At 41.2% G+C, this 16,466-nt stretch overlaps 1 protein-coding gene across 1 annotated transcript in view; it reads left to right on the top strand.

Annotated features, from left to right (window-relative positions):
• The window catches only part of LOC115200047 (transmembrane protein 132C), a 227,508-nt gene that overhangs the window by 177,109 nt on the left and 33,933 nt on the right, over positions 1–16,466 (top strand). Inside the window, exon 5 of the mRNA XM_029762731.1 lies at positions 1,406–1,549. Within this exon, the coding sequence (XP_029618591.1) occupies positions 1,406–1,549 (144 nt within the window). The remainder of the gene's footprint in view (positions 1–1,405; positions 1,550–16,466) is intronic.

The raw sequence follows: 16,466 nt of genomic DNA, 5'->3' as shown, positions 1-16,466 counted from the left end.
TCTCTTTTTTTCACAAGCACACAGACATAAGTAAAAGTATTAAGGACCCATACTGGCAGTATACGGAGCAGTATACAATTAATGTGTTCTTCCCTCATGCAGAGAAAGGAATATGTTGACAGGAAGTCATACACACAGCAGATAGAGCCTGTTACAAGGTGTCAGTATTAGTGATATGAAAATATATGTCAATGTCTTCTATAGACATCATTTTGGAATTAGGTTAATAACCATACCTTAATTCTGCATAATGTCATGCCATCTCAGAAACATTTGAAAGCCAAGTCTTCAGTACAGACACAGCTTTAACCATGGTTTTGTAGTAGCAATTAAATGAGAAGACCTTGCTTGGAATGACATTTTTCACTATCGGATTAAATAATGTCATATGGGGTCCTCAATAAAGCAAAGAGCAGACAGTCCTCAATGATCTAAAGGCTGTGTACCTTGGCTCCAAGGCCTTTCTCGTGCTGGTTCAGCTTGCTTAGCTGTCTAATTGAAATCAAACTGTAATGAAGTGAATGGCTATAACAGACAATTTCATGTTCATGTCTGGCTAAGACAGTAAAGCCCTTCCCAGGCCTGTCTTAATTGGCCCAATTATCTCCTCTGACAGTGTGATGGCTGTGTAATGAAAGGTTAGGGGCTTTATTGGGAGTAATGAACCCCTGCTGATCCTCTCTCTCCACCAGGGTTTCCATTTAATAACAATACTGAGGTCAGACACAGCTGCCCACTCACTAATAGAACTGAGCTTGTTTCTCTACCCAGAGCTGTGAACTCACTAACAGTAACAGATCTATCCACTCAGTAATGGTGCTGATTCTAGAGATGTTCACTATAAAGCTGTCCACCCAGTAATGGTGCTGATTCTAGAGCTGTCCACCCAGTAATGGTGCTGATTCTAGAGCTGTCCACTCAGTAATGGTGCTGATTCTAGAGCTGTCCACTCAGTAATAGTGCTGATTCTAGAGTTGTCCACCCAGTAGCAGTGCTGATTCTAGAGCTGTTCACTCAGTAATAGTGCTGATTCGAGCACTGTCCACTCAGTAATGGTGCTTATTCTAGAACTGTCCACTCAGTAATGGTGCTGATTCTGGAGCTGTCAACTCAGTAATGGTGCTGATTCTAGAACTGTCCACTCAGTAATGGTGCTGATTCTAGAACTGTCCACTCAGTAATGGTGCTGATTCTGGAGCTGTCCACTCAGTAATAGTGCTGATTCGAGCACTGTCCACTCAGTAATGGTGCTTATTCTAGAACTGTCCACTCAGTAATGGTGCTGATTCTGGAGCTGTCCACTCAGTAACGGTTCTGATTATAGAGCTGTTTTTCTCCATGGTGTGTAATGTACTGATATTACCCTGTGTATGACTGTTGCTGGTCCTCTCTCTCTTTCTCTCAGGACACAGAGATCCTGAATACTGCCGTGCTGACAGGGAAGACTGTGGCTGTCCCAGTTAAGGTGGTGACCATCGGAGCGGACGGCATGGTTACTGACGTCTCAGAGGCAGTGGACTGTCATTCCACAGATGAAGATGTGGTCAAGGTCAGTCAGTAGAGACTAATCAGAAAGAAATTATTAGATTTATAGACAAAACAACTTTTTATCATCAAAATTTAAAAAGAAATTCCAATGAAAGGGATTTTATTGTAGGTTTACATATGGTTTTCATATGGTCGGAAAAAAATTGTTTGCACGAAGCTCATGCAATTGCTGTTTATTTACATGTTGGTATTATTTGAGTGTGCCGATGACTTAATTGAATTCCATTGACCATTGTTCCAGTGACCCATGTTTAGTGGTTGGATGGTGACTGATTGAGATGGAGTTTCCAGTGAGATGGGTTTAAGCCATTTCATGGAAGGTGGAGCATAATGAAGAATGGCCAAGTGCACTCAGTTGCATGGCCATTTATTGTTGTATTGACTGCTGGCACAGTCCAAGCCTGACTCATTGCCAGTTGCAAGAAGGGATAAAACTCAAGTACATTTTGAAACATTGATTTGTGTTTAATTTTGTCAGAATTCTTTTCAACCTTCTGGTGATGAAAATACTTTGGCTATTGACTTCTGTTTCTTTTTGTCTAAGTGTCCTGCTAGTGTTCATCTATAGTTTCATTATAATCTCAATTGCTATATACAGGCTGTATTGTGCCTTGGGATCAACGCTTGACTTGGACTGAAACAGGTGCCGGTACTCATTTTGGGTGCCGGTAATGTTTACATTTAGGTGCAGGAGCTCCACGATACTTTTGAGCTAATATTCTATAAGAGGAAAATGAGCTCAAGCAGTAGAACATGTGAGGTGCCGGTAGTGAGCTCCGGTGAGCTCCAGCCCAAGTCAAGCACTGCTACTCAGGTTAGTCACTGACAGGTGACAAATGCCGGTAGCAGGCACACATAATTGTCTAATTTGCACAGCAGTAAAGGGAGAACAAGAAAGCATATACTGTAGGTGTGCCTGATTATGAAACAACTAAGACACTGGGAATAATTGATTTGAACCAAATAGGATTGAATGAGAGTACATCTGTGTTGATTGACAATATACAGGCATTTGTACATTCTACATAACCGCTTGTGTTAAATCAACAAACAAATCCGGAACAGATAAGAAGATTCTATTTTTAGAGTATCTATTTTCAGATTTAAGCCTAAAGACAGGATAAACAAACACTCAGCGAAAGAAGGCATTTGATATGGAAACATCAATGACAGGTCGCTTGAGTTTTCTTTTCTTTTCTGTGCCTCTCTCAAACCGAGGCTACACCGCACAAAACACAACACCAAACCCAAAACAGTACAGTGGGATTCAGGCAGAGCCTCCACATCAATGGCTCACTTCTGTTCTCTGAGAAATCCTCCTTCTGACTCGTGACAATGACTGGTAAATTATCCATGGAATGGCTAACTCTCCAACTGGAGTACAGAGACTTCAATCTGTCCACAGTCTGTTTCCCATCCTAACTGGCTGAGCTATCTATAGACAGGTCCATTATGTGCCAAAGACTCCGCCAATTGATGTCTGTTTCACTCTCTTTGAACATGTCATGACGATGAATTCAGCCAAGGAGACAAAAACCTGGGCCATCCTAATTACAGGTAGCTACTCTGTCTACACTAATGAGCTATAGTGAGGAAGGAACTTTGGCCTCGTTTTTGCGCTCAACATCTTAAAGATGATTTTCTTAAAGTGTGTTTAGGAGGAAACTTTTTCTGTAGCCTACTCTACCACATTAGCATTGGGTTATATATTGAGAACTGATGTCCCTCCACGCCAGAGTGACTTTCAGAGAAAAGGGAGCAACCTCAGATAAAGTGGTTGCTGACAGAGGATGTTAGTGCTTTGAGTAGAAATAACTATGTTTATTCTTGCATAAACCAGTTTGGTGAAGAAGACCTAGATTGTATCAGTTCATTTCTAATCATAGCCGTGGCTCATCAGTGTAAACATGACTAATTCATATAATTTGGGCCTGGGGAATTAAAGGCAGTTTTAAGTATATTTATGATTACACTGCATGTTTTTAAAAGGATACCTCAACTGACATGCTTCTCCCTTAACCCCATGCTAGAGAACAATGCTACTTAAACAAATCTGTGTTGACAGGTACAGGCAGAAATTAGGCTCTGTCATAGCATGTATATATAGTCAATCATTTTTGTAGGTGAAAAAGGACAGATGATACCAAATGCAGCAAATGTGCCAGGATGTGTAGAGTGCACTGTATGTGAGATGTCCATACTCTCCCCTGGTCCCAGATCAGTTTGATATCCCACTCTGTGTGGTGTTTGTCAGTTCGCTGAGGTTATTAGCCCCTGAAGTCGGTAGGTGAGTCACCCTCTCTAGGAGGAGTTAGGCAGTCCCACGCGTAGGGCTGTGGCGGTCACAAAATTTTGTCAGCCAGTGATTGTCAAGCAAATAAGCGTCGGTCTCACGGTAATTGACTGTTAATTAACAGAAACACATTTAGAATCTCCTTGCTTCCACACATAGCCTACAAGCCACTGATACAGACCTTTGGAACATCTACATTCTAAAAAGTCTAATAAATCCATGTAATATAGCCTACACCTTCAAAATAATGATATGATATGAAGAAAATGTGGTCTATTTCAGAAGAACAGAATACAGTACTCTTGTCGTTATGTTAGTGTAACGGGCATGGTAAGGATTAGACCAAGGTGCAGCGGGAACGTGTATACTCATCTTCTTTATTAAATCAAAAGAAGGAAAAACAAACAAATCACGTATACAAAACAACTAACGACACTAAACAGTCCTGTCAGGTGCACAGACACAAAACAGGAGACAACTATCCACAAATCCCATTACAAAAACACCCCTATACATAGGACCTTCAATCAGAGGCAACGAGGAACAGCTGCCTCCAATTGAAGGTCAATCCAATGAACTAAACATAGAAATAGATAGACTAGACTGAACATAGAAATACACTAACATAGAACATAGACCAAAAAACCCCGGAACACATAAAACAAACACCGCTTTTACATAAGTACATAGCCCAACAAACCCCGAACCACATAAAACAAACACCCCCTGCCACGTCCTGACCAAACTACAATAACAAATAACCCCTTTACTGGTCAGGACGTGACAGTTAGGGTCTGATCTGGCAATGCTAAATTGCTGTGGTTACACTAGTTCATTTAGCAGACAAGATTTGCTTGGAATTCCATGGCATTGTTTTATTTTATTTTATAGTATGAATAATACAATTGAACAAGCTGAATAAAATACGAATATTTTCTCCAAACGATTTGAGGGAGTGCGCACATGCGGCTATTCTGTGTTGAGCGGTTAACAACGAAATAGGTACTCCTATACGCTTAATTTAGAGTTATTAATGTAACTTTAGTTGTTCATTTTAAGGCTGCATGATGCGACTCCAATGATGATTTTTAAAAAGCACTTGATAATGCCTCAAATTTCACGGTGGCATCCCCTTTGTGGCCATAATGCAAATGCACCCTAAAAAAATACATGCCTTTTGAAGCCAGTGGCCATTGTGCCCTTGGCCCGGAGTGCTGCGTTGTGCCCTTCTCCCCGAGTGCTGCATGCTCCTAAGCACCTCGCACTCACATGACTCTCCATCACTTGATCAGCTCTTTCTCACAGGCTACAAGTGAAGACAGACACATTGGGGATGCAACTGCGCACGTCCTTATCCAATTCCGAGGTGCATATTGAAGATATTGGAAGAACAGTCCACATGTACTTTTTGCCAGCCAGCAAGATGAGTAGGCCTAACGAACAGCAAACGCACTAGCCTATGTTAATCTACTTTCCCCCATAGTACAGAAGTCGACCTATTCTATTCTGTGTGAGAAATAAATATTATAAGTGACCGCAAATGCAATTATGCATGTAATGCTTTTATTATAAAAGGTGCATTTTAATGGTGAAAATGATCTTCCCCAAATTTGAAGCTCACTCGATGCTAATGTATGCCAGATAGGCTTTAAACCCCTTGTAAAGTAGATTAATGTGCTTAATTTTAAGAAGTTATTTGTCCACTTTAGTTGTTATACAAACCCTATCAAAACATATAGGCCTATGGGCTAGGCTACATGAGGTGTGCGACTATGAATCGGAAAAGTCACAAAAAAGGCAGTTTCTTATGCTGGGCATCATTGACAAGTGATAATATATAATTCACAAGTGATAGGCTAATATTGTCACCCATCAGACTTTTCTTGATTTAATCTCATCTTTACATACTAAATAATATATGTGTGAAATTTGTTTTGATTTAGAATGGACCATTATCATGCACTTGTCTCAAAACAGGGGCAGCGGGAAAAATACATGTCATCTATGCACTTAAATAAAGAATGGAGGACACTTTACCCATGGTTAATTTTCATGCCAGCCAGTTAGGCTATACTCATGTTGTAAAGATAAACAATGTGCTTAATATTAGGAAAGTTGAGAAATAAATATAGTACGCCTAGCCTATAGAAGGCTGATGGGATCCTCCACTTTTTAGTAGAGGCCATCACTTTGTTTTCTCGCGCAATTGCATAGACTATAGAAATGTTGCGCAACATGAGCTCATGGGCTTTCATGAAGTGTTTGATTCAATTTTTGAACATATTTGTATTGATGTCAGAGTGATTAGAGCGACAATAGAGTGCTGAGTTCCAGGCATTTAGCAAGTTTGGTAGGCTACTAATGACTGTCAGCAGCATCAGAGCTTGGAGAAGCCTAATTACCGTGACTAAGCGGTCACGTGGAGTTTGACTGACTTCATGACTCGTGACCGCAGGTGTGGCGGTAATACAGTCACCGCAACAGCACTAGCCACACGTTCTGCTCTAACTCTTGACTAATTTAGACTCTGTGCATTACAGTGCCTTCATCATTGATTTTAGGGTTATGTGTGTCCCAGGGCCCTCTCAGCCAGCCTCTGACATCACTCATTGATGATAGTGGTGGGAGACTGATTGCTCACATTCAATCGCTGTAGCCGCTCTGCTAGACCTAGCTTCAATAAAAACCTCCCATGTAACCTTAAATTAAGAGCAAAAACCTAGCTTTTGTTTTCATACATTTTTACAATATATGGCCAATTTTGACCTTGCAGCTGGCCCATCTAGTGGAAATTGCTCAGCTCTGCCTCCAGAACAAGATTAAACCCAATAGACGTCAACCTGTGAGAATTCAAGTTTTTCCCACTAGGCATCAGTGCGGTGCTGATGTACAGTAAGTGGCATGGCTGACCAACCTGGTCTCAGAGCAAAACATATGATATTTTACTAAAGTCTGTGCCACTCCATTTAGTATGATATGTTCCTTTACCTTAGGATGCATTACATTGGCATACCAATGTAATAGCACCATATAATATAATATGAGTTGTAGGACGTATACTATCCCACATCTTAATCGCACCAGTTTGCTTTGACCCGTTTAGTATGATATATTACGTTTGACTGCTTTTGTATGACCAACCACCCTCCTTTCGTTTTTGCCTTAAGTGACCTACTGTCATACCAAACGTAACATATTATACTCATTTGAGTATCCTGGATTTACGTAGGCCAATGTAATGTTACCTGGCGTAAAGTAACATATCATACTAAATGAAGTTTCACGGATTTTAGTACATTATGTGTTTTGCTCTGAGACCAGGCTGGGCTGATGTGGGCCGCTTAATTGGTTCTGTCAAGCCATCTCTATTCATCACCTAGGCCTGCACACCTTCATGCTCTCAAATCCCATCCCTCATATCTGCCACTGATTGTATCTGTTGGGCGAGTCGTTAATTTCCTGGGCTTGATCTCGAGACAGCCTTAATGTCCTCTGTAAGTATTCTCCAGTTAGCTGCCTAATTTGTCTGATTAATGTGCCTCTTGAGCCTCATGGACGTTTATGATACCTTGAGGGATGAGTTTGACAGAGACTGTATAACTCACAGTGATGTGGTCGCTCCACTCCAGTCCTCTATACAATACCAGCCTTCCCCAGTCAGGCTACTGAGGAGGAAGGTGAGTGTGTATGTTAAAGTATTGATTGTGAGTTAAGCTAGCCGATAATGTGCCACTGGGGGCCAGTGTTAGCCCATCAGTGTAAAGTGTTAGGATGGCTGGACTTCATCTGCCATGTCCTCCATAATTGTTTCTGCTCAGATTATTGTGAGTGGATTAGAGAAGTGCCAGCAGGCAGTTCATTTGGCTGTCAGGTGCCATAGTGTTGTATGTTAATCAACCCAAGCACTCAGACACGCTGTCAGACCATGTTGCTTTCCTCCACACTCAGTCCTGACAGATGTAGGTGTAATATAATATCTTTGACAGTGATTATCTTCGCGGCCACAGCACTGCTGTGAATCCAAAACAGTGTTGCATTGTGGTGGCCACACCTGAGCGCTTTGGAGCTGTGACCGTTTTGGTGAAAAACATGGATAGATGGTACTTGAAGAGATGTTGCTTTTTTACTTGAAGAGATGTTTGCCATTTTGTTTACCAGTAATGTCCCTACAATACACCATCAATGATCACTGTTAAGTCATTTTGGGTATTTCTAATCTGAATGTGATGGGCTGTGCCGACCTGTTGTAGTTCAAACTCTATAAAAGTGGCTTTTACATTTTTCTGTCAAAGAAAGGGTTGCAAAGGGAGGGTATATACTGAAACTACCAGATCTTCGAGGATTTTAAGTAGTCTATCACAAAATGTCTAGTGACCCTTTAAAACATTATCCTGAATATAAACCATCAACTTAGTTAATACCATTGATGTGTAATACTGTATGAGGGTTTCAGCATGAAATATCCTTTATACATTTTTTAAAACTTGTATTTATTTACTATGTTTTGTCTTCAAACTGGTGGCAGTTGTGAAAAAGTTAATAGTTGGAAGAGTTGCAGAGTTAATTAAAAATAATTACATTGTTGATTAGATGCTTTTTTTTATTAATGAGGCTATTTTCTCTTGAACCATATGGTCTAGCTATTAAAACTCATGGACAATATTACAGATATAATAAATGAATACTGTATATGAATACATTTTTTAAAAGTTATTCAAGTATAAATTGCCAAAGTTACAATAGATTGCCATAGGTTTTCTGTTACTGAAGATTCTGTTAACATTCCGTTAACTCTATAGACAGAGAGAAAAAAGGGAGAGGAGGAAGCAAACAATAGAGCCTGATATCACACTGGCAGCTAGCCTAGTGGCTAAGATCCCTGGGCCAGTAAACAAAAGGTTACTGGTTCAAATCCTCAGCCTACTAGGTGAAAAATTTGTTGATGTGTCCTGGAGCAAGGCACTTAACCTTAATTACTCCTGTAAGTCGCTCTGGATAAGAGCGACTACTAAAACATAAATGTTAACCCTCGAGTAAATGTCTGTGGCCCCGCTGAAATATAATTAGCGTAATATAAAAATCTGTCTTTTTAAAGTGGCAATATGTAACTTTTTGGGGACCCGACCAAATTCACATAGAAATGTGAGTTATAAATCTATCATTCTACTTGAAAGCAAGTGCATGTGCACTATTTCTATGCTTCCTGTACTTACATTTTGTTTTTGTGTCTTTTACTTTTGGTTTCAAACAGCTGAAACAACATTATCTTTAGTTATGGAAACTACAGTATACAGTGCCTTCAGAAAGTATTCAGACCCCTTGACTTTTCCCACATTTTGTTATGTTACAGCCTTATTCTAAAATTGATTAAATTGGTTTTTTTCTTAATCAATCTACACTCAATACCCCATAATTGCTTGTTTATACATTTTTTAAATGGAAATATCACATTTAGATAAGCATTCAGATGCTTTACTCAGTACTTTGTTGAAGCACCTTTGGCAGCGATAATGGCATCGAGTCTTCTTAGGTATGACACTATAAGCTTGGCACACCTGTATTGGGGAGTTTCTCCCATTCTTCTATGCAGATCCTTTCAAGCTCTGTCAGATTGGATGGGGGAGCATTGATGCACAACTATTTTCAGGTCTCTCCAGAGATGTTCGATCGGGTTCAAGTCTGGACTCTTGTGGGCCTCTCAAGGATATTCAGAGACTTGTCCTGAAGCCAATCCTGCGTCGTATTGGCTGTGTGCTTAGGGACGTTGTCCTGTTGGAAGGTGAACCTTCGCCCCAGTCTGTGGTCCTGAGCACTCTGGAGCAGGTTTTCATCAAGGATCTCTCTGTACTTTGCTCCATTCATCTTTCCCTCAAACTAGTCTAGCAGTCCCTGCCGCTGAAAAACATCCCCACAGCATGATGCTGCCACCACCATGCTTCACTGTAGGGATGGTCCCAGGTTTCATCCAGACGTGATGCTTGGTCTTAGGCCAAAGAGTTCAATCTTGTTTTCATCAGACCAGAGAATCTTGTTTCTCGTAGTCAGAAACTTCAAGCGGGCTGTCATGTGCCTTTTACTGAGGAGTGGCTTCCGTCTGGCCACTCTACCTTAAAGGCCTGATTGGTGGAGTGCTGCAGAGATGGTTGTCCTTCTGGAAGGTTCTCCCATCTCCACAGAGGAACTCTAGAGGTCTGTCAGAGTGACCATCGGGTTCTTGGTCACCTCCCTGACCAAGGCCCTTCTCCCCAGATTGCTCAGTTTGGCTGAGCGGCCAGCTCTAGGAAGAGTATTGGTGGTTCCAATCTTCTTCCATTTAATAATGATGGAGGCCATTGTGTTATTGGGGACCTTCAATGCTGCAGAAATGTTTTGGTACCCTTCCCCAGATCTGTATCTCAACACAATTATGTCTCGCAGCTCTACGTAAAATTCCTTCAACCTCACGGCTTGGGTTTTGCTCTGACATGCACTGTCAACTGTGAAACCTTATATATATATATATATATATATACAGGTGTGTACTTTTCCAAATCATGTCCAATCAATTGAATTTACAACTGGTGGACTCCAAGTACTAGAAACATCTCAAGGATGATCAATGGAAAAAGGATGCACTTGAGTTTCATTTTGAGTCTCATAGCAAAGGTTCTGAATACTTGTGTACAGTTGAAGTCGGAAGTTTACATACACTTAGGTTGGAGTCATTATAACTCGTTTTCCAACCACTCCACAAATGTCTTGTTAACAAACTATAGTTTTGGCAAGTCGGTTAGGACATCTACTTTGTGCATGACACAAGTAATTTTTCTAACAATTGTTAACAGACAGATTATTTCACTTATAATTCACTGTATCACAATTCCAGTGGGCCAGAAGTTTACATACACTAAGTTGACTGTGCATTTAAACAGCTTGGGAAATTCCAGAAAATGATGTCATGGCTTTAGAAGCTTCTGATAGGCTAATTGACATCATTTGAGTCACTTGGAGGTGTACCTGTGGATGTATTTCAAGGCCTACCTTCAAACTCAGTGTCTCTTTGCTTGACATCATGGGAAAATCAAAAGAAATCAGCCAAGATCTCAGAAAACGTCATACTGCTCAGGAAGGAGACGCGTTCTGTCTCCTAGAGATGAACGTACTTTGGTGCGAAAAGTGCAAATCAATCCCAGAACAACAGCAAAGGACCTTGTGAAGATGCTGGAGGAAACAGGTACAAAATGATCTATATCCACAGTAAACGAGTCCTATATCGACATAACTTGAAAGGCCACTCAGCAAGGAAGAAGCCACTGCTCCAAAACCGCCATAAAAAAGCCAGACTGCTGTTTGCAGCTCCACATAGGGACAAAGATCGTACTTTTGGAGAAATGTCCTCTGGTCTGATGAAACAAAAATTGGCCATAATGACCATTATTACCATTGTTGCAAGCCGAAGAACACCATCCCAACCATGAAACACAGGGGTGGTAGCATCATGTTGTGGGAGTGCTTTGCTGCAGGAGGGACTGGTGCACTTCACAACATAGATGGCATCATGAGGACGGAAAATTATGTGGCTATATTGAAGCAACATCTCAAGACATCAGTCAGGAAGTTAAAGCTTGGTCGCAAATGGGTCTTCCAAATGGACAATGACCCCAAGCATACTTCCAAAGTTGTGACAAAATGCCTTAAGGACAACAAAGTCAAGGTATTGGAGTGGCCATAACAAAGCCCTGACCTCAATCCTATGGAACATTTGTGGGCAGAACCGAAAAAGCGTGTGCGAGCAAGGAGGCCTATAAACCTGACTCAGTTACACCAGCTCTGTCAGGAGGAAGGGGCCGCAATTCACCCAACTTACTGTGGGAAGCTTGTGGAAGGCTACCCGAAACATTTGACCCAAGTTAAACAATTTAAAGGCAATGCTACCAAATACTAATTGAGTATATGTAAACCTCTGACCCACTGGGAATTTGATGAAAGAAATAAAAGTTGAAATAAATCATTCTCTCTACTATTGTTCTGACATTTCACATTCTTAAAATAAAGTGGGGTTCCTAACTGACCTTATGACAAGGAATTTTTACTAGGATTAAATGTCAGGAATTGGGAAAAATGAGTTTAAATGTATTTGGCTAAGGTGTATGTTAACTTCCAACTTCAACTGTAAATCATTTTTTACATTTGTTTTATACATTTTCAAAAAATCTAAAAACCAGTTTTCGCTTTGTCATTAATGGGTATTGTGTGTAGATAACTGAGAATGTGTAGTTATTTAATAATTTTTTTAATAAGGCTGTAACGTAACAAAATGTGGAAAAAGTTAAGGTGTCTGAATACTTTCCGATGGCACTGTATTTCACAGTGATTTAGATGGTACAATAGTTCTCTACACTATACTAGCTTATTTTGTCACATAAATTGAATGAGTTTTAACACCCAGGAAATTGTGGAGCGGTTTCTGTATATATTTCTGCATAGTGCAACGTTAAGCTTTTTTTTGCATGGGCTGCGTCTCAATCTAACGCATCCACCAATACCGGCCTTCCGCATCTGTGGTGAAAGGTGGCAGAGCTGTTTGTCAGACCATGAGAAATCCCAAAAATCAGTCTTCTCACGAAAATGTCTGTAGCGTCCAAACAGTTTGGGCTGCAACTGTAGCAAGGTGAGTCTCTCACAAACACACACACGTTTTGTTCTAGGATGCCCACAAGCCTCACAAGACTCCCCTGAAGGTAGCCTGGTACCAGTTTAAGTTTTGACAGAGAACAATCTGCTCAAATGGAGTTCTAAAGAAGTTTATTAAAAAGCAGTAGAAATAGCAATTCTGCCTGTCTTTACAATAAAACCATTCCATTGTCATCATCATCATTATCTTAATTATTCCTGTCATCTTAAGTCATAGTAGTCATAATTAGGGGTTCAAGCAGCGAAGCAGTTGGAGGTGTTCAGTCCCAGGGTCCTGAGCTTGGTGATGAGTTTGGAGAGGATTATAGTGTGGAATGTTGAGCTGTAGTCAATAAACAGCATTCTTACAAAGTTATTGTATTATCCAGGTGGGTCAGGGCAGTGTGGAGTGCAATAGAGATTGCATCATCTGTGGATCTGTTGGGGCTGTTGGCGAATTGGAGTGGGGGTCTGGGATGATGGTGTTGATGTGAGCCATGACCAGCCTTTCAAAGCATTTCATGGCTACAAATGTGAGTGCTATGGGGCGATAGTTATTTAAGCAGGTTACCTTGTTGTTCTTGGGCACGGGGACTATGGTGGTCTGCTTAAAACCTATTGGTACTAAAGATTGGGTCAGGGAGAGGTTGAAAATGTCAGTGAAGACACTTGAAAGTTGGTTAACCTGTTTAAAGGTCTTAGTCACATTGGCTACGGAGGGCGAGATCACACAGTCGTCCAGAACAGCCGTGCTATCATGCATGTTTCAGTGTTGCTTGCCTCGAAGCGAACATAGAAGGCATTTAACTCGTCTGGGCAGCTCGCGGCTTTGTTTCCCTTCGTAATCCGTGATAATTTGCTAGCCCTGCCACATCCGTCGAGCGTCAAAGCTGGCATAGTAGGATTCAATCTTAGTCCTGTATTGACACGTTGCCTGTTTAATGGCTCGTCGGAGGTCGTAGCGGGATCTCTTATAAGCTTTCAGATTAGTGTCCACTCCTTGAACGTGGCAGCTGTAGTATTTAGCTCAGTGCTGATGTTGCCTGTAATCCTGTTGGTTGGGGTATGTATGTATGGTCACTGTGGGGACGACGAAGTCGATGCACTTATTAATGAAACCAGTGACTCGTGGTAAACTCCTCAATGTTATCAGATCAATCCCAGGAACATATTCCAGTCTGTGCTAGCAAAACAGTCCTGTAGCTTAGTATCTGCTTCATCAGACCACTTCCATATTGAGCGCATCACTTGTACTTCCTGTTTGAGTATTTGCTTGTATCAGAACTCAGGAGGATAGAGTTATGGTCATTTTTGACAAATGGAGAGTGAGGGAGAGCTTTGTATGCATCTCTGTGTGTGGCGTAAAGGTGATCTAGAGTTCTTTCGCCTGAAGTTGCATAGGTGACATGCTGGTATGAATTAGATATGACGGATTTCAGTTTTCCTGCATTAAAATCACAGGCTACTAGGAGCGTTGCCTCTGGGTGAGCATGTTCCTACTTTGCTTATAGCCCTATACAGCTCATTGAGTGTGGTCTTAGTGCCAGCAAAAGTTTGTAGTGGTAAATAGACAGCTACAAACAATATACACAAAGACTCTTATTTTATTTTTTTAAGGGGGTAGATCAGCTTTAATATTCCATCAATGTAATTGTCTGCATCACTTCCAATCCCCCATATATTTTTTGGCAAAAAAAAAAATATATATACACACATATACTGTACATACATACACACAGTATGTTTTACATTAGTTATCTTGTTGTTATTAGTTGTAATTAGTCCCAACCTTCAGCTCCATTCAACCCTTCCCATCTATCTCTTAACACCATCCATATTGGATTTCTATTTGCCATATATTTTTCAACTGATCTGTGATTTTTCACAAATGTTCTGAACCTTACTATTCTCTTTCTTTCTACAGATTGTAAATTGAATTTTTTTTTTTGTTGCTAAAAGTATCATATTATTGATCGATTGACTATGACTTTTCAGTTCGCCCAGTAGTGCTATCAGCAGGGTTAGCTCCAGGTAAATATTACAATTCTTCAGCCATTCCTGGACCTGTGAGCAAAAACAAGCTACATACAATACCAAAACAAATGATCTAATGATTCTGCCTCTTCGCAACAAAATCTGCAGAGCTGGGAAGGTTGTATCCCCCATATAATAATTTATATTGAAAAATTCTGAAATTTGAAGTCGTTTTGTGTATCAGTTCATAAACCATGTGCCATGGAATCGGTACGACTTTCCTCTTCTATTTTTGCGGCAATGCTGCAATTAAACTCAGCAAAAAAATAAATGTCCTCTCACTGTCAACTGCGTTTATTTTCAGCAAACGTAACATGTGTAAATATTTGTATGAACATAAGTTTAAACAACTGAGTTGTTAAAAGTAATAGTCAGTATCTGGTGTGGCCACCAGCTGAATTAAGTATTGCAGTGCATCTCCTCCTCATGGACTGCATGAGGACATTTCTGGGGGGAATGGCCCTAGCCCTCACCCTCCGATCCAACAGGTCCCAGACGTACTGGTGGCATTGACATGCTGGGGGATCATGTCAGGATGAGCCTGCAGGAAGGGTACCACATGAGGGAGGAGGATGTCTTCCCTGTAACGCACAGCGTTGAGATTGCCTGCAATGACAACAAGCTCAGTCCGATGATGCTGTGACACACTGCCCCAGACCATGACGGACCCTCCATGACGGACCCTCCACCTCCAAATTGATATTAATATTTTTTATTAGATTTCGATTTTTTTTGCCATTTTTTTCTCCCCAATTTCGTGGTATCCAATTGGTAGTTACAGTCTTGTCTCATCGCTGCAACTCCCGTATTCACTCGGGAGAAGCGAAGGCCGAGAGCCGTGCGTCCTCCGAAACACAACCCAGCCAAGCCGCACTGCTACTTGACACAATGCCAACTTATCCCGGAAGCCAGCTGCACCAATGTTTTGGAGGAAACATCGCACACCTGGCGACCGTGTCAGTATGCACTGCGCCCGGCCCGCCACAGGAGTCACTAGTGCGCGGGGGTGGGGGCAAGGACATCCCAAACCCTCCCCTAACCCAGACGACGCTGGGACAATTGTGCGCCGCCCTATGCGTCTCCCGGTCACGGCCAGCTGTGACAGAGCCTGGACTCGAACCCAGAATCTCTAATCTCCCAAAAGCCTTTTCAAAGTCCGGTATGAATAGCAGACCTGGTTTCCCAGATTTTTCATAGTGTTCGATTGTTTCCAGTACTTGCGTTATATTATCTCCAATGTATCGTCCATGTAAAAAAAAACTGTCTGTTTAGAATGAATAATGTCTGACAATACCTTTTTAATTCTACGCGCTATACATTTTGCTAGACTTTTTACATCACAACACTGAAGTGTAAGGGGCCTCCAATTTTTTTAAATGGACTGGATCTTTATTTTTCCCACTTGTATCCTGTTTCAGTAATAATTCAATTAGACCTTCTTGTTGAGTGTCTGATAATCTACCATTAACATTGGAGTGGTTAAAACACGTTAATAACGGTCCTCTGAGTATATCAAAAAAGGTTTGGTATACCTCAACTGGTATGCCATCCAGCCCTGGAGTTTCTTAAAGGCTTTAAGGCTTTAATTGCATCAAGAAGTTCCTGCTCTGTAATTTTACCTTCACATGAGTCTTTCTGTATGGCTGTTATTTCTACATTATTAATAGAAATAAAGCTTTGGAGATGGAGGAGACTGAAACAAATACTCTAAGGCTCTTGGTTCTGCGGGGCAGGTGGTGTCAAGGCTAGCCTTGATGCGGTAGTTGACCTGGTTTTTGAGTCTCTTGGACTGGAGAACCTCGTAGGTGGGGCCAGTTAAGTAAGTAAGCACAAAAACGCCTGAACGTTGTGTGAACTATGCAAGAGAGAAGACCTAGCGGTGTGCTAGCTGAGGTAGGCCACGTGAGAGTTTTGCCTAGGTTAGCAGTGCTACAGCCAG

The sequence above is a fragment of the Salmo trutta genome, chromosome 9, assembly GCF_901001165.1.
Source record: "Salmo trutta chromosome 9, fSalTru1.1, whole genome shotgun sequence".
NCBI classification, from domain to species: domain Eukaryota; kingdom Metazoa; phylum Chordata; class Actinopteri; order Salmoniformes; family Salmonidae; genus Salmo; species Salmo trutta.
This window is presented reverse-complemented; position numbering and strand designations above follow the sequence as displayed.